The sequence below is a fragment of the Astatotilapia calliptera genome, chromosome 7, assembly GCF_900246225.1.
Source record: "Astatotilapia calliptera chromosome 7, fAstCal1.2, whole genome shotgun sequence".
In the NCBI taxonomy this organism is placed as follows: domain Eukaryota; kingdom Metazoa; phylum Chordata; class Actinopteri; order Cichliformes; family Cichlidae; genus Astatotilapia; species Astatotilapia calliptera.
Genome location: NC_039308.1, coordinates 39,775,185 through 39,794,602, shown reverse-complemented (window position 1 = coordinate 39,794,602; position 19,418 = coordinate 39,775,185). Strand labels below are relative to the sequence as shown.

The following is a 19,418-nucleotide window of genomic DNA, read 5'->3' as shown; positions in this document are numbered from 1 at the left end:
GGTGTTAACTAGTCACGACACTGCAGTTATTTAATCTTTTCCAACAATTTGGGTTCATCTGGCGCTTTTACTGTGAAAAAAACACTTTCATTACTTCCGGACTTGCCTCATTTCTTCTTTCTTTCCTTTCTAGCTTGACTTTACTTTCACTCGGGAGGTCCCGTACACTTTTCATTGATGTTTGAACAGGGCGGGACTTCCGTTTTGACAGATTTTCCGTCTTAACCAATAAGAGTACAAAAAAGAGGCACTGGAGGACAGGGTAGCCAACCAGGAAACAACAGGGCGTGTCTTTACCTAACAAAGGATGTGAGTGTATTTGACACATTCAACCTGCTGCAGTTACGGTTTTTCCTCCGACCCTCATCTTTATGTGTAAATACATTCTAAATTATTAAATTATCTAATTATACACTGATAACGGTGTGGTAATTTGTTTGTGACAAGACAAGAAATTTAATTTTTAATCACATATAGCAACTGAAATAATCTTAGGACTCGTTGTCCGCAGACTTACAGCTGGTCCGTGTTTTGAACTAATGTTTGTGGTTTGAACCGAAACAGCTGCAGTTTTGACTCAGTGACAGGAAACAATAGTCGTTATCAACTTCCTGTGTGTTGGTTTAGTGGAAGCAGCACTGTCACACCCGGCCACTTGATCTGTCGTGTTAACTGTTAAAGAACCGTGTTTTGATGCAGTTTTTTCGCCGATGCTCTCATTCCCTGTGATGTCTGATCTATGTTTTCTGGTATGCCTGTAAACTCTCAGGCAACTGTTTCATTCAATCGCTGCATCCAAACCCTAATAAAATCGCATCATGTCCGAAGACATGCTGTTAAATGTGACTCCAAGATGGAAAGTGGGTCACTTAAAAGTGACCCTGAACCAGAATACACCAACTATAATACTTTTTAAAAATCACACACATAAAATGAGAGAGTAACCAAAGTTAAAAAGTTCAAATGAGTGTGCCCCACCTTTCACCCTACAGATAACTGTATGGATGCATGGAAGGACTTACCCTCCCATGCTGATTTTCAGCTCCCCCCACCCAAACACGCAAGAATATCAGGAAGCTGTACACTCTCAAAGTGCTGCATCACTGTGACCTCAACAGATTTTACACTCTTTTGTATAGTTCACATTTCATGCACTTATTATCTCTCTAAACTTTGGTAGGGGCTAAGTTCAGTTCAAGGAAACTTTAACAGACACATGGATCAAAGATACTGCCTGCTTTGTTTTTGTAAGTCTGTGTGAATTCTGCAGATGCTTTTTACTGTTTATTTTTCCTCTGCACTGAGCTTATCAGCTTGGTTGCATAGGAAAAACTTGTAGATAGCAGACAGAAGACAGCCAATGGAGGGAGGTGGCATTAGTGAGTAACGTTACTTTGCTACCTTGTAAATTTCCTTTCAATTCTTAAATTCCCAAGTATGTCATAGATATCTTTTAAATCAGGCATTAAGAAGGAATCCAAGATGCTAGAATGCTGGAATTTTAAAGGCATTTCAAATTGTCAAATGTCTTAGCTGTTCAATACTTACTCCTCAATAGGTCAACATTCCCAAGAACTACATCCACTAAAGGTGACTGTGTAAGGGAAGAAAACAAGACAAAAGCTGGGTATTGATGCCCAGCATATTAAAAAAAATGATTTTGATGCCTCCTGTCTTCACAGGGAAAATTCAACTAACATTTGGTAGGTGTCTTTTTCTTAATGCCTCACACCTGCTAAAACGCCAGATGTAAAGTTTTTGTACCATTACAAAACAAGTTATCTCATGTCTGGAAATATTTTTATTGACATGCAGGGTTCACAGTACATGTGTCCAGGCAGCTGGTTTGAATTTAGCTCATTGATGCAGTTCATCTGTGGAGCTGCTCCACCAGTAAGAGAGAGGAAGCTCAGAACACTGCTTTGTGTTGAACAATGAGATTCCTTCCTGAGCTGTAAACAGCATTTAAGCCAGCCATTCAATACCAGCTAATAGTGGATTATGATTTATTAATGTTTCATTGTTTTTTCATCCAAATAATCTGTCTATTTCACATAAAGTACCGTTTTTGTTTTTCAAACAATAAAATGGGGAAAAGCAATGAGGATGCAGTGACTAAATATGGTTGTATAAATATATTATTCAACAATAAAGTCATAAATAAAAAAAAATTCATAGCAAAATTAAAGCCGTGTATTCTGATGATGATGTCTTAGTGTTTGATTAAATAAATTTTTGCCAGTTTATATCATAAACACCCACAGGTTAAATAAATCTGTGGAAACAGCTATCCTCGCTCCATCAAAAGTTAGCAAAATCTGCTGAGCATCACCTCTATTTGCATATAAACAACAACAACAACAACACATACGCTAGAATGCTGTTTCAGTTCAGCATTCAATACAATCCACCCCTCACAACTCATCAGGGAACTGACAGACCTGGGCATCAGTTCCCTCATCTGCAAATGGTTACTGGACTTCCTGACCAACCGCCCCCAACATGTCCAGCTGGATAACCACTGCTCATCTCCAATCACAATGAACACCGGTGTACCGCAAGGCTGTGTGATGAGCCCTTTCCTCTACTCCCTCTTCACCCACGACTGCAGACATGCTGATGGTTCCAACACCATCATTAAGTTTGCAGATGACACCACGGTGATTGGCCTCATCAGTGACAACACAATACAATGATAACATGGACTGAACCACCACTCACAACCACTTGCACTTTATATAGCCTCTGTAGAAATTATCCACATATCTCACTTATCTTAACTGCACTACTGTATAGTTCTGTGTAAATAATCATTCTGTACATACGATAATTTTTAATCCTACAACTGTTTATAACTTGCATAGTCCCCATTTCTGTATAACTGTATATCTCAGATTTCTGTATAGTTTTTTTTATTTCAGATTTATATCCTGTTCATAGCCTGTACATAGCTTGTACTCACTACAGCCTGTACATACTTATAGTTATAGAACATTCACAACATACTTCATACCGTGTACATTATAACATACCATAATAGACCCATTCCTGTAATATACTTACATATCTATATTATTGCTAATATATATTGTAATATATCTATATCACTAAAGCACTTCTGGATGGATGCAAACTGCATTTCGTTGCCCTGTACCTGTGCATGTGCAATGACAATAAAGTTGAATTCTATTCTATTCTAAAACCAGAGCATAAATAGGCCATGCAGGAAACTGAATAAGAAGTTAAAAAAGCACATTGACCGTATGCAGTGTGTGCACATAGTTCCCAGTTATTGCATGACAACATTACAGCAACTATGGGAGGAGCTAAGCTGGCTAGCTTCACTGATTCTCATGAGAAAGCAAGTTATCTTATTTCCCAAATATCTTGTTAAAATCTCTTAAAGAAAAGTGTGACAGGTTTTATTTTTATTTTTTTATCTTTAAGCAACTAATACATCGACTAAGCCATCAAACAAAATTCTTGAGGATTTGCTATTTGCTTTTCTTATCATGCTTTTTGCTTTTTAAGCTGTAGAGGCTGGTGAGAAACAGTATTCCATTTCAGGTAGGGTGTCACCATACGAAATTACAATAAACTTCTTGAGTTCTTGACTTATACAATTGTATATATATATATATATATGTATATATATATATATGTATATATATATATATATATATATATATATATGTGTGTGTGTGTGTGTGTGTGTGTGTGTGTGTGTGTGTGTGTGTATTGCTAGCATTTGTGACAACATAAACGGTTTGAAGATGTTAGAGCATTTTTTACATGAGTATTTTTTATAATAATAATAATAATAATAATAATAATAAAAAGAAAGTTTACAGAGTGACAAATTTAGGCATGAAATGATTAAGCTGTGTATTTCTCCCTGGTGTTTTAATGAGCTCTTTCTACACTGGACGCATTCATAATGAAGCAAAGCAAAGGAAATGCATTGGATTTTTTAAAATCTTTTCCTCCTGTGACCTAAGTTGTTGTTTGTGATGCATTTGTAATTTCTCCTACCGATTTGGGATTAGATGGACCTGATAAGTACCAAAGGTTAGCATTTCTTTCCAAGGTTTTTGTTTGTTTGTTTGTTTGTTTGTTTTAAAAATCATGGGGACAATTGTGTAACAAAGTATTAAACACTTCGTTGAGCAGAATGAAGGAGGAGGTGCAGAACAGCCTAAATGTAATGTCCCCATATGAGGACCCATGTTAAAAAAAAGTGTTTTCAGTCAGACTAAGATTGAATTTAGCACCAGTGCTTTTATTTTGTAAACTAAACATAAATTCAGTTTGTTCAAAATATGTGTGTATGATGCAACTTCTGGTTCTGGTATCTCTAGGCTGGTGTGGGAAAAGGACCAGCCGGTGACAGAGCTCTCTGAACTCTGGCAAGGTCAACCTTTGGGCATATATCAGGTGGCAGAGGCAGCCATAAACGTCTGTTTCTGGCCCAACGTTCACACTGTTGGTCATGATGAGGGGGCTGTTCGTGTTCGCTGCGCTGCTTGTGGCAGTTTTTGGCAAAGTGACATTTGAGGGGTAAGTGGACCTGTCGACTAAATCTAAGACTATCTACTAAGTAAAGACTAAAGTAAATCAGTGTTTTTGAGCAAACGTAGGCACTATCATCAGTTTCCTTAAGAAGAGTTATGAATTAGTCATGATTGAATTAATCAGTCATTAGCAATGCTTCTACTTCTTGGGTTTTGATATTGACCCAGGTGTCATCTATGTATCTGTAGCTGTGGCTAGCTGCTGTCCCTGTGAAAGACCAAGCGCTTTACTTTCAACCTTTTTTTACTTTCGGACACTCCCGATTGGAAAAAAAGAAAAGCTGCATCATACATTTTTTGATAAGGACACAAGGTTATGCATGTGTAGAGATCCAAAAACCAATATTTCAGCCTGCAAACTCACACAGATTGAAGTGTGGATCAGAGAACAGAATTCAGGTTTATGCTATCAGTCCCAGCAATGTGTGGAATGACAAACAGTTTTTTTCTCAAACTGAAAAATAGTTTATAGAGGAAACACTGGCAAGCAGTCTTTTATAACGTCCAACTTTATGAAGCTTAAGGCTTCTCACTTCCTGTTATTTAAAATAGTGCTGTATGTATGTAATTTATCCGACACCCCTCTGTTGCTACAGCATGAATAAAACCCTAAAATCTAAATTTTCTTGCAGTTTTACATAGTATATATACATAGTATGTGAAATAGCTAATATGCAGTGCCTAGAAAACCTGGACTGTTCCTGCATCCAGTTGATGCCTGCCGATGAGAACTGGTTGAGATACCTAAACTGATAACTCTGGTTTCACAATAAATGACTTTTTTCTGCACAAGCAAGATACGCTGAGTAGAAGGCTGTAAAACTTAGCTGTTTGCTGTTTGCAGGCACAAAGTGCTTCGAATTGTTCCCAAGGATGAAGTCCAGCTGTCTCTTATCAAGGATCTGGAGGAAATGATGGAGTTCGAGGTAATTTATCAGCCACTAAATGACATCACCAGCCACCACTGTTTAAAATAAACTTTAAAAAGAAGAAGAAAGAAGAAAACAAACAAAACCACAAATTTTTAAAAATGCCTTAATAGCTCTATTTTTATCTTTATAAGTTTTCTAAATTGAGTAGAAACTTCTTTTGTATGCTTTGGTTAATATATTTTTGTTCTTTCAGCTGGATTTTTGGAGGGGGGTGACTACTGTGTCTAATCCCGTGGATGTCAGAGTTCCCTTCCATGTCTTGAAGTCAGTCAAAGATTACCTTGAGACACAGAACATTGACTACTCCGCCATGATTGAAGACCTCCAGGTTGCTTATAAGATCAGAATACACCCTGGAGTTTTTTCTGTTAATAGTTTTGCTCAGTAACTCTAATAGTATGAAATCTATCATTGTACTGCAGATGATTCTGGATAAGGAGCAGAAGGAGATGGCTGCTGCTCGTGTACCTCAGGCCAAAAACACTGATAGTTTCGACTTCGCTAACTACCACACCCTTGAAGAGGTAAGTACACAAAACTCCTCTGGCTACTGTTATCCAGTGAATAGATTGTAGCCAACTGTGTATTTTCTTTCACTAACCCATGCAAAGCAGTAAGAAAAAGCAAATAAACTCTTTGAAAGTTTTTTCAAATGTGCTAAATTTGTAATAAAATATAGCATACAAATATAGCATACTGAGTGTCAGGATCCCTCAGCTGTGACATTTTTCTTTCTGATGCTTCACACACTATTACCAGTATCTCCTTTTGTCTGATTAAAAGCTATCATCTTTGGCTAAGCAGCTTAACCTGATGCTTCATTCTATGCAGTGTTTTTGCTAGCGAGTGGCATGACTGACAAGGAAGGGCAAGGAAATGGACTTGCATTTTTATAGCAATTCTCTGGTCTTAGAGACCACTGAGAGTATTTAAGATTACAAGCAGTGTTGGGACTAACGCGTTATTAAGTAACGCGTTACAGTAACTACGTTATTATTGTGGTAACGAGCACGGTAACTAGTTATTATGCTAAAACCGGGAACGCGTTACTCGTACTAGCACTTTTAAGCTTGATCAGCTGTTGTTAGAATTTATTTAATATTAATTTCTAGTATCAGCTGATGTTGGCTGGAGCCACAGCTGTAAACCTGTTGGTCATGATATCGGTTTGGATATGTGATGAGAGGGAAACATGAAGATGAAACCAGGAGATGTCCTTACTGAATCATCAGAGCTGTGATGGAGAAACAGGTTTACCTTTTAGTTAACATGAATGAGTTGAAGGGAAGTTATGAACTGTTTCTGAGAGACAAATAACACCAGGATCCTTTTCTAAGTATAGCTGACAGCTGGTAACTGTGCAGGGACGGGTCTAGCAAAGTGTTGCCAGGGGTCCATGTAGGGCATTAACAGGGAAAAGGGGGGCACAAAGAAATACTTTCTTATTCTCATTTAAAATGTCTCACTTTTAAAAAATAATTATCTGAGTCTTACAACAAACGATTGATAGATTGATACATATATACCATCAAAACAGTGTACATCACTGTCACAACAGTGTTTATTTTCATTCAAAGGCTTTAGGATTTTTCCTATAATCTAGTCAAAATGCCCGGGACGATTTTTTTGTCCCAGTCCAGCCCTGTAAGCAGCTCATCTGCAGTCTGGTGTTACCTACATCTTCCTATTCAGAAGGCAGAATTTCCGAGTTCTGAGTACAATCGAAAGCACCACGACTGCAGTTTTTGTGTTGGATGTAAAAAGCAGGCCAGGATAGAATCAGGTGTGGGATTTCTCTCGTGGAAATGTGCACATTATTTTTTTCTTTCTATTGGTAGGTGGCACAGTGCAGTTGTGGCAAGTAAGCAAGCTAGAAGACTGGCAATTTTGCTGGGTATCCAGTTACGGAAGCAACACATAAACAAGAGAATTCTGAGTAAAACCAAAGTTACTTTCCCTAGTAACTAGTTACTCTGAAAGTAACGAGTAACTTGAAGTAACTGAGTTACTTTTGATAGAAGTAACTAGTAATGTAACTAAGTTACTAATTTAAAGTAACTTACCCAACACTGATTACAAGCCACATTTAACCATGCATTAATACAATGCCTTATACATTTTAAGAACCATTGTACCTCTCATTCATGGCCAATTTAGAATCATCAATTTACCTAACATATAGAGAGCATATCGAGAATATCTATAGGGAGGCCGTGCAAACACCCCAGTTGGGGTTCAAAGCAAGAACCTTATTGCTGTGCAGCGACAGTACTAACTACTGCACCAATCACTATGGGAGGAACTTACTTGTACTCTATCTGTTCATGTGAACAAAGTCAATTACATTTTTGAAGCACAACAAAGGACATTTATTTCTAAAAGTATGGGGCCATGTACAGTGTGTAATGTGCCAACACTGGAAACTTGGTGCTCAATATTTCAGTGACATTTAAACTGAATGTTAATAGCAATCCTAGCATTTAGCATTTCCCTATTGATCTACATCATGTTGCAATCCCCATGACATTTGAGGCCAGACAGTGGTACAGAATCATGTCGCACTCAACTGATGCTTATGCATTATTGTGTCTTTCATTCAGATCTACAGCTTCCAGGACATGCTGGTGGCTGAGAATCCCAACTTTGTCAGCAAGATAGTGATTGGGCAGAGCTACGAAGGCCGTCCTCTTAATGTGCTCAAGGTAAAAAACAAACAAACAAGCAAAACTACAACTGCACAATAGAGCTGAACGAACATTAAAATAAAAAAAAAAGACAAAACCTCCTATACTCTTCTGGCAAGAGTTTTCACCCTCATGCTGCTCTTCATTTTTTATTTGTAATGAAGTTTGCTACTTTCCTTTCCTGTCTTGTAGTTCAGCACTGGTGGAACCAACCGTCCTGCCATCTGGATCGACACTGGAATCCACTCCAGAGAGTGGGTCACTCAGGCCAGCGGGCTATGGTTTGCTAAGAAGGTGGGTTTTTTAGTTTTTTTTTTCATTTTCTTTAATAATATTATTAACATTTGTTGCTTTTGTCTGTGTCTCTGCCACTTCTCACAACTTACAGGTTGCACTGAATATTGTGTCCTCTGCTTTCCTGTCATTAGATTGTGACTGATTATGGAACGGATCCCGCCCTCACTGCAATCCTCAGTCAAATGGACATCTTCCTGGAGATTGCCACCAACCCTGATGGATACGCCTTCACCCACAGCAGTGTGAGTCTTTCATACTGTCTACTGTCTGATTTGTTTTAGAGTAATTTGCTGTACAACCAAATGTCTGTTTATAACCTTCATTTTACTTTTAAACATTTTTTTCAGGGCTTATCCCAATTAGCTTAAGCTGACAAGATGATACAGATGAATTAGTAATGGTGTATTTAGTCGGTTTTGCACAATGAATTAAATTTTGAGAGTCATATAGAATAAAATATCTTTCTTCAAGCAAAGACTAACATTACTGTTTCAGAATCGTATGTGGCGTAAGACCAGGAAGCCCAATCCTGGTTCTTCTTGTGTGGGAGTTGATCCCAATAGGAACTGGGATGCTGGTTTTGGAGGTAATATTTTCCCCTGCCATTCACTTGTATTTAAAGCCACTAACAGCCACTGTATGAGGTAATAATGATCATATGTGTGTGTGTGTGTGTGTGTGTGTGTGTGTGTGTGTGTGTGTGTGTGTGTGTGTGTGTATTGCTTATGTCAGGGGTGCCCAATCCCGGTCCTCGAGAGCTACTATCCTGCAGCTTTTAGATGCATCCCTACTCCAACACAGCTGAATCAAATGGTTTGATCTCTTTAGCATGCCATCATGTTTGGCAAAGGCCTGATAACAAGCCATTCATTTGATTCAGGTATGTGGGAACAAGGATGCATCTAAAAGCTGCAGGACGGTAGCTCTCGAGGACCGGGATTGGGCACCCCTGGCTTATGTCTTTCATATTTTTACATTCTAATGCTTTACCACAGTGTCTGTTTGTCTGGTTTTCTTTATATTAATAAATAGAACCTGGTGCCAGCAGCAGCCCCTGCTCAGAAACCTATCGTGGACCCAGTGCACACTCTGAGTCTGAGGTCAAGTCTATTGTGGACTTCGTGAAGTCTCATGGCAACATCAAGGCCTTCATCTCCATCCATTCCTACTCTCAGATGCTCATGTATCCCTATGGCTACAAAAGCACTCCTGCCAATGACGCGGCAGAACTGGTATAAAAAAGATCTTTCTGATTTAATTTCTTTCTTTAGAATTCTTATTTTTATGATAGTTCTTATATCTTCTTTGGGCTCTGTCAAAAGTCCTTATTAAAAAGTATGATAATATTCTTTCTACAGCACAAGGTGGCTCAAAAGGCCATCAGTGATCTAACCTCCCTGTATGGTACCAAATACACATACGGCAGCATCATTGACACTATCTGTAAGTTTAAACAACACTACTTACCAGTACAGACTTCTTTTACATTATTTTGCCTAATAATGACCAGATATATGAATATTTCTCTTCTTTTCCTATAACTTTAATTTCTTCAAATGCAAATATAGTGGTATTAAATAGTGTATACAAAAAAAGTTGTGGCAGGGATCTCAAACTTGCTTTAAATTGTAGCCATTTGTATAAAAGTAAAACGACACAGGTCTGTACTTCAGACAGTTTTTTGGTGTTTATGAACCAACCAACCACCACTCATGCATAAGTATAAACTGTGCTAAAATTAAATGTACAAATGGTGCAAGGTTTTTTTTTTATGTATTTAAACATTATTGCCTTGAAATTAAAAGCTTTTTCAGGATCTCCATTTTTTTCTTTCTTTCTTTTTTTTTACAGTACCGTTTCATTGTTTTAACAATGCCTATTTTAATTTTAGACCAAGCCAGTGGTAACACCATTGACTGGACCTACGAACAGGGCATCAAGTACTCGTACACCTTTGAGCTGAGGGATGAGGGTCGCTATGGCTTCCTCCTTCCTGCATCTCAGATCATCCCCAACGCTCAGGAGACTTGGCTGGCTCTGATGTCCATCATGGATCACACCTCCAAGAACCCATACTGATCTGTGTGCGTGTATAAAAGTGGAAATCCTACATTTGGGAAATGTGCCCCCTTTTTTCCATCCTAAGAGTAATTCAAACCCATCACGATCGAGGGCTGTTCAAACTTTCTCAAAACCACAAGACAAATAAACACAATCCAAAATCAAAGCTGAATTTCTTTGTGATCCTGCTTGCACTGTAGCACATTCAGGCCTCAGGAGTGTCCCTACACTGTGTGCTGGGTTGCGTGCTTCTTTTATTATTTTTCTCAATGTAATGTGACTTTTCAGACGTTGCAAAGCGTAGCTGCAGCATCATTGCCAGCTGCTCAGCATACTGTATCGCCTTGGTCCCAGGGCACTACTGCATAAATAGGAGAGGCAGAATTAGAAAACATATCCCACCTGTGCCAGCCAGGCTCTCCACAGCCCCCCGAACCTTCCACTCCACCTCTCCCTCTGCAGCTGAGACACCACCACACACCACCATCCAACCCATGTATTTCATGCACTTTATGCCACTCACCCAAAACTGCAGCGCCACCGTGATCATTGCAAAAAGGAAGATGAAACATTAGACATATACAGGAACTTTTGTGGTCAGCAGTTTATTTACATTTTGAGCTCCAGACAAAATATTTTCAAATTCGGAACTACGAAAACTGTTGCTTTTTTTATGGCAGGCCCGTGAATGCCGTCTGTTAATATATTCTGACAGATGAAAGAAAGCATTTAAATACATTTATCCCCCTGATAAATTCTATTAAAGCAACAACAATAATAATAAAACATGTAACAAAAATCTATTGATTGAGTTGCAAATTGTTCCACATGTCAATGCAATGAAGAGGCCTTTAAAAAGAATGCAGATCTTTCTGTTAATTATTTAGTTAATCGTATAGCTAGATAGCTTTCTACTGAAAAAGCTTATCTTGGGGTCAAGCTTGTCAGATATGACAAGATATGTCAGATATTTTTTTTTAGATGTACATATGAGCAATTTCAGGATGCTGATTAATGATCAATTTATCCACAGATTAATCAATAATGATGGACTTCCACATAATCCATGTAGTACGTCACAAGCTGTCTGTAAAAAAATAAAATGAAAAAAGCAAAAGAGTAATCTTCCCTTTTTTTCAAACTGGTCAGAACTTCACTGTGTCAAAATCCATGATGCAATCGTTCTTGTGAGTCAGCCAAAGATAAACATGTATAACCATGAACTTCAACAAGGCTGTGGCTTGATCACATGACTCTGCACACTTAAAAAGATGGTGTTAAACCCTGAACTGGTCGCACAATGCTGGCCACGATGAGGAAGCTCCTCGCATTCGCTGTGCTCTTTGTGGCTGTTCTTGGAAAAGAAACGTTTAATGGGTAAGTGGGCCAGCCCGAACCTCTCGCTGCTGTTGGAGTAGGGTGAAAGTCAGCTGTATACATGGGAATGTGTAAAAGCTGTGAGCATTAGAAGTAAAGTAAGGATGTGTTAAAAAATAATGACAGCAGCATTTTTGATTTAAACCACCCTGACTAGTCACTGCATTTAAAACAGCAACATATCTCCTGGGTGCACTTGTGCAATTTTTGCGTTTGAAAACTTTAATAGAGTACTGTCGCTATATTATATGTATATTTGTACATTTAATTATTTAAAGTGTAATGCTTCCCCTTTGATAACCTAATGCAATCAGCTGAACACTGGGAAGTCATGAATTCCCATTCAAAGCAGAATAGTTTTATTTAAAGAGCACCTTTCATAGAAAATGGCAGCTTGAAAGAGCCTAGGACATTGGAAAACACTAACAACAACAACAACAACAAACGACAAACGACAATTTCTCACAGTTCAACTTTTGAAGAAGCAGCACCCACCAAGCTTGAGAAACCATTATTTCACCCTCTCTGTACCAATTTCTTAGCAAATGCTTGAGTTGAGTAAAAAACGGTAAAACAGTGTGGTTCTCTTTTTGCAGGCATCAGGTCCTTCGACTCGTTCCAAAGAGTGATGGCCATCTGTCTCTCATCAAGGACCTGCACAACATGATAGAGCAGGAGGTTATTTATCACCCATGACATCACTGTCAAGACAAATCTAAAAAAAATTTAAATAGAAAGAACAGATTCAGTTATGTCACATGACACGCCATTTTTTTTATGCCGAACCTTTTTTTCTAATAAACTGATTGCAATTCAACTCAGTTTGGGGAATAATGACTGTTTGTTCTTTTAGCTTGACATCTGGAGGGAAGTGAGTGATGTGGGCTTTCCTGTGGATATCAGAGTTCCAGTACATCAATTAAAGATGGTCAAACGTTACCTGAAAGCCTACGATATACAGTTCTCCACCATGATTAAAGACTTGCAGGTAACGTATGACACCTGGAATCAACCTGGACTGACTCATGCACCTGGATTTGAGATTGAGAGTACCTCTCTGATAGAGGTCATATAACTATGCTACTGTCCTGCAGGTGTTGCTGGATGAGGAGCAAAAAGCAATGGAGTCTGCTTTAGCCCATGTCCCTGAGCCCAGAAACACTGATAACTTTGACTTTTCTAGCTACCACAACCTCAGTGAGGTCAGCAAACACTTTTCCTTTTCATAAGTAAAAAGTAAAAGGATAATTACAAATATTTTGAGACAGCAACTTTTTAAAAATAATTTTGACCTTAGTCTTGGCACTAAAGGTGATGAGTATTGTTTTTTTTTTCTTGGTTATATACAATAACATATGCAATATATTCTTATATGTCTGAGAATAGCAGGTATTGGAGCCCAGTGATTTTTGAAAAGGTGACGTTAACTGCTTATTATTGTTGTATGATTTTTTCAGACTTGCAAATAACTTTGTTACTCACTTATGTTTACCATATTTTTCTCAACATATACACTATATGGACAAAAATGTTTGGCCATTTCGCTCAATAGTTGAATTCAGGCGTTTTCATTCCAACTGTCACCAGCAGTGTTGGTCAAGTTACTTGAAAAAAGTAATCAGTAACTAATTACTGATTACTTCCCCCAAAAAGTAATCCCGTGACTTTACTGATTACTTATTTTCAAAAGTAATTAATTACTTAGTTACTTAGTTACTTTTTAAAAACACGATTTACAACCTGAAGAGGTGATAAAGCGATAGATCTTTCAGCCCAATTCTACTTTTTCTACATAATCCATCATACAAAATGTAATCAAATGGAAAGGTCTCCTTTTAAAAGTTGTTTTATTAGTTTTAATCTTTAAAAAAATTGTTATTATATGCAACATTCTGACTTGAATAAATTAGTTTAACATTTAAACCTATTTTCTGCACATTCCAGCACATAAAATAAAATATGTTTTGTGTTTACACTCTTTCAAATAGATGCAAGTAAAACACAGCAGAAAATAAATAACATCAAAGACTCAGCGGTCCTTTTGCTCTATTTTCACCTGTATAGCAGGAGTAGGGTAGGCGGAGGTTTACCCTGGTGCAGGTGTGCTGCAGCGATCAGTGGAAGAATCTGCGAGTTTCTCTGTGAATTTCCCATTACCTCTTAGCGCACTCGGTGCTTACTCGGAAGTTTAGGGGTTTTTTTGCTGTAAAAAGAAGTTTTCTTCCCACGCACAACGGACACTAATGTTTTTGTCACTTTTTATGGAATCAAACTCAAAGTAAGGTCAGTACTTTCACGCTTTAAACGCACGGCATGCTCATACTCTCTCCCGCACTCGATATATTATCCATTGTTGATCTGCACACAGCTGTTGTCACCAATGTCGCACTCGCTTACGTCACTGTCATGAGACGTTCTTGCAAAAAAAAATCACGGTTTTAGTAACGCAGTGTTCCTACAGGAAAGTAACGGTAATCTAATTACCGTTTTTGCAATAGTAATCCCTTACTTTACTTGTTACTTGAAAAAAGTAATCGGATTACAGTAATGCGTTACTGCCCATCTCTGGTCACCAGTGTATTAAATCAAGTGCCTAGCTGTGCAGTCTGCCTTTAAAACATTTGTGAGTTTGTAAAATGTCTTTCCTCCTAGATATTCTCTGTTGTGATAAGTGATAATATTGTAAAGAGGAAGCATTTAGGACCCATAGCAACTCAGCCACAAAGTGAAAGACCACATAAAGTCACAGAGTGGAGTCTCTGAGTGCTGAGCTATGTACAGCGGTCCCTCGCTACAACGCGGTTCACTTTTCGCGGCCTCGCTGTTTCGCAGATTTTTTGTGCAATTTTGCATGCTTTTGTTTTTGTTTTGTTTTTACAGTGCATTGTGTTCTGCGTCCTGATCGGCTGTAGACCATTGTCAATCAATCTCCGTGCCGTGTCTCCTGTACAGTACAGAATGCGTTCAGCTTGTCAGATTTGCATAAATCTTCGATCGCTAGCAGTGTGACTGAAGTGCTGTACTGTATGTTTGTAAGTTTTCTCCCCAACAAACATAACACTGTCGACGAAACATTTTGCACGGCCAAAGGCACCTGCGGTAGCACCCAAAAGACAGAGGAAGATGCTAACCATCGCACAAAAAGTTGGACTTATGAACATGCTAAAGGAAGGACCATAAGGCACACCGGATTATAAGGCCAATTAAGCGAAACCAAACAGTCAGATAAGTCAAACTTTACTCAACTCATTCTTCTTGCGTCCTCTACTTCCGTACCATTGACTCATTAATACTGAATTCTCTCGCAGCTGCTCTATTCCCATGTTCTGGACCTGGAAACAGGGTTTGATCTTTGGTTTCATTCTATAATACTGGACTTATTTTTCTATGAAGGTTCGAACTTTGAGAGTGTTTAAACAGGAGAGAAAAGTGTGAAAATGTTCACGCCTGTCTGAGAAAAGTGTATAAAGTGTCTAGTGACATCTAATAAATGTAAAAAATAAAATGAAATAATAATAATGATAAAGTTGGCTACTTCGCGGGTTTCACCTATCATTCACGGGTCATTTTAGAACGTATCTCCCGCGATAAACAAGGGACCACTGTATAACAATTACCTGGTGCTTATCTATTAAGACTTCACTTGTCTTTCAGATCTACTCCTTTCAGGACATGCTGGTGGCTGAGAACCCCAACTTGGTGAGCAAGATAGTGATTGGTCAGAGCTATGAGGACCGTCCCCTTAATGTGCTCAAGGTAAACCTGCTATTGAAAAAGAACTGAATGAATATCATGGCAATGAATGCATGCTCTTTAAAAAGAACAAACACCCTGTTATTACAACAAGTACCTTTAAATTTATTAGCCTTTAGAAATGGATGGATTATTATTGTAGGGCATTTACCTTATAATATAAAGCGCCTTGAGGTTGCTGTCGATGTTTTTTGGCAGTATATAAATATAAATGGAATTGAACTGAATTGAATGGCTAGCTGGGTGCATGGATGGATGGACGGACCTCATGCTTTCCTTTCCCATGTTTTAGTTCAGCACTGGTGGAACCAACCGCCCTGCCATCTGGATTGATACTGGAATCCACTCAAGAGAATGGGTCACCCAGGCCAGCGGACTATGGTTTGCCCAGAAGGTGTTTTGGCAGTCTGGCTATTAGCATCAATACTTTTTTTGTTGTTGTTTGATCTTCTCTGTCTCTTCAAATTCCAATAGCTAACTGATTACACTCAAAATTGTGTCCTTTTGATTTTTATTGTTAGATTGTGACTGATTTTGGACGTGACCCTAAACTCACCGCAGTCCTCAATCAGATGGACATCTTTCTGGAGATTGTGACCAACCCTGATGGCTACGCCTTCACCCACACCAATGTGAGTCTGTCATAGTTAGACTTTTCACATCATAGTTTCATTTTCAGGGACTGACATGAATTTGTTACATTTTTACAATATTATCTTCTATAAAAAAATAATAATTAGAAGAAACAAACAAACAAACAAAAACTAGCTGTTTAAACCCTGTAAAGTCCAGGACATCACAATGATTCTAACCCTAACTCTGTACTATCAGAAGGTGTAATATCCTATATATTTGTACAATCGCAGTGAGAGCTTGGTCTGTATTGACAGTAATACAGCAATAATTTAAAAAAAACAACAATTCCTGGCCGATATTGGACACCAGCACTGCTGTCCTCTGTCACAGTTTTTGTTCACAATTTATATGGACAGTTTAACTATCTTGGGGTCTTATGATGTGGGGTGAAACGGGAGGTTTACATACGAACTGGTGCAATCTGTTGTGGTGAAGAAGGAGCTGAGCTTAAAAATGAGGCTGCCACTCTATGTTTCCACCGTGGGCAGATTTATCTTAGTGATAGGCTGAGAAGCTCAGTCATTCACGAGGGGCTCAGCTACTGTGTTACCTGTCACATATACAGGATTTAGAATTTGCAGTTAAACAAATGAACATGTCTTTGGGTGGAAACTGGAGCAGAAACCAGCAAAAGTTGAAAATTGAGATCATACAAATTCCACACAGCATTGCCCGTAAAGTTCACACAAGGAATGTCCTTGGTGCACTCTAAAAACTAAAACTGACATTTACTTAAAATTTTTGAGGCAACACTTTTGCACTTAAAAATATTGAGTAGTTTCGAAACCAGTCAAATCTGTTCAATATACTTGATCAATTGAATATAACTAAAGCTTAAACATGTTAAGTTGAAATGAATAATTGTAGTTGTTACACAAACATGAAAAAATTGAGTAAATAACACTGACATGCTTGGTCAAAGTAACTGAAATAGAGATGGTCAGTTAATCCGAAATTTTGTTCCATTTACTTAATATTGTAAACTGAACGTAATTAAAATTGTACTTAATATTAAATATGGTAAATGGCCTGTATTTGTATAGCGCTTTACTTAGTCCCTATGGACCCCAAAGCACTTTACACTACATTCAGTCATTCACACTGAAGGTGTGTGTGAATCATTCAGTCATTCACACTGAATGTGTGTGTGAATCATTCAGTCATTCACACACACATTCACACACTGGTGATGGCAAGCTACATTGCAGCTACAGCTGCCTTGGGCACACTGACAGAGGCGAGGCTGCCGGACAGTGGCGCCACCAGGCCCTCTGACCACCACCAGTAGGCAACCAGTAGGCGACCGAGACTGTCGGTGCCGGGGCTTGAACCGGCAACCTTCCTATTACAAGATGAACTGCCAACCTTTGAGCCTCGATCTCTTGAGGACTCTTGATCACCCCCTAACTTTCAAATATGAATGTTATTGTATTTCACTGGTAGTCTAAGTCTAAAAAAACCAAACAACCTAATATGTAGTTGTGTTTTTCATAATACATGTATGAAAAATGACCACATGTTAAACATTTTTCCAAATGAAAATGTAATTTTCATAAACATGGCAATAACTTGAAATAAACAAGCACTAAAAAGACAAGAGCCTTTTCCCTTTTAGCTCAAAACCTTACATACTTGAAGGATAAATGGCAAACCAGGAGAGCAAACACAAAAGCTCAGAGTATTTAAAAAACAAAATGAACAAAACAATGAAAAAGGCTCATGGTACTCAATTACTCTACGATATCGTGTTTTACTTACACTTTTCAGTTGTAGTTGCTGACAATAAATAATATTGATTTGAATAATTAATGATTTTGGTACAAGATACTGATGAGTATAGATACCTATTTCTTTTGATTCAATTTTAAACAAAAATATTAAGTACATGCAAAGAAGGTATTCTGTGAACCACATGCTGAATTTTTGACTGAGATAAATGTAAATGAATACCTTAATTTAACACAAACATATAAGTTAACATTTTAGACATTTATTTCAACTTATCAAACTCAAATAATTACTAAAAGAATATTCATAGATTTTATCAGGCTCATCTAACTTATACTGTATTTATAGTGATATTTACTAAGCCTCTGAATTACTTTTTAGAGTGTGTGAGGCAACAGTCTTAACCACTGCACCATAGTAGTTGATGACTGAATGGATAATGGATGTGTTTATTTAAAGTTAAATCAAAGCTTAACGTAAATATACCTAACAATTAAACTAATAACCCACACATATTGGGATGCTTTGATGTTTCCAGTCCCGTATGTGGCGTAAGACCAGAAAACCTAATCCCGGGTCCCTTTGTGTTGGTGTTGATCCCAACAGGAACTGGAAAGCTGGTTTTGGAGGTATATCTTTTATCTAAATATGCATGTATTCATGTTTTCATGTAACAGGTTATTGCAGTTTTACTTTTACTGTGAATACATTTTAGAGCGAGGCATTCCTGACTTCCTCAGTATTGTTCTTCAAAAAATTTGAACTTTAGTAACATCACCTTTTTTCCAGCCTCAAGATGGAAATAAATCAATACATTAGTAAAACCCCACAGACAAAGAGAAAGTGACTTTAAAAAGTATTTCTTAGTTTTGTCTTTCTTGTCTTTTTGTACAAATTATCAGCAAATACACACAAATAATGAAGTATTGTAAATAATAGAGTACTAGTAAATGTTTGGACAATGCATATAATTTTTTCTTTATTTTGATTAACAACAATGTCTTTGCAGCAAATTACAACATATAGTTCAGTATGTACTACAGTACTGTGCAATTCATTCTTCATATTTTTGTAGGAAAGTGGGAAATAGGTGCAGTGATTTATTGAACACACACTATGCGGACATACAGTATATATGGTAAAAACAACTTAAAGATTAATATTTGGTATGACTGCCATCACTGTTTAACACAGTATGACATTTCTTAGCCAAAGTTTCTTGTAATTTCTTTAAGTGGTCTTGAGGAATAGTTCCTGCTTCTATTTTTTAATGGGTTTTCAATATACCTTTCCAATTTGACCATTTCTGCTGAGATTTTAATGAATTATGAACTGAAAGGTCAAGTGCATCTCTCATGTCCTATGTCAGGTCTTTGCTT

At 37.8% G+C, this 19,418-nt stretch overlaps 2 protein-coding genes across 2 annotated transcripts in view; both read left to right on the top strand.

Annotated features, from left to right (window-relative positions):
- The first annotated feature begins 3,514 nt into the window (after window positions 1-3,514).
- Window positions 3,515-10,711, top strand: LOC113026201 (carboxypeptidase A1-like). The gene is made up of 12 exons (XM_026174705.1): window positions 3,515-3,567; window positions 4,359-4,557; window positions 5,416-5,497; window positions 5,697-5,831; window positions 5,926-6,027; window positions 8,104-8,205; window positions 8,380-8,481; window positions 8,616-8,726; window positions 8,980-9,070; window positions 9,517-9,716; window positions 9,843-9,927; window positions 10,376-10,711. Exons 2-12 carry the CDS (start codon window positions 4,490-4,492, stop codon window positions 10,561-10,563), a joined length of 1,266 nt encoding a protein of 421 aa, XP_026030490.1. The 5' UTR covers window positions 3,515-3,567; window positions 4,359-4,489; the 3' UTR covers window positions 10,564-10,711.
- Window positions 10,712-11,808: 1,097 nt separating this feature from the next.
- The window catches only part of LOC113026200 (carboxypeptidase A1-like), a 14,210-nt gene continuing 6,600 nt past the window's right edge, over window positions 11,809-19,418 (top strand). The window contains exons 1-8 of the mRNA XM_026174704.1: window positions 11,809-11,922; window positions 12,519-12,600; window positions 12,776-12,910; window positions 13,017-13,124; window positions 15,577-15,678; window positions 15,968-16,069; window positions 16,197-16,307; window positions 18,578-18,668. Of these exons, the coding sequence (XP_026030489.1) occupies window positions 11,846-11,922; window positions 12,519-12,600; window positions 12,776-12,910; window positions 13,017-13,124; window positions 15,577-15,678; window positions 15,968-16,069; window positions 16,197-16,307; window positions 18,578-18,668 (808 nt within the window). The 5' untranslated portion in view covers window positions 11,809-11,845. The remainder of the gene's footprint in view (window positions 11,923-12,518; window positions 12,601-12,775; window positions 12,911-13,016; window positions 13,125-15,576; window positions 15,679-15,967; window positions 16,070-16,196; window positions 16,308-18,577; window positions 18,669-19,418) is intronic.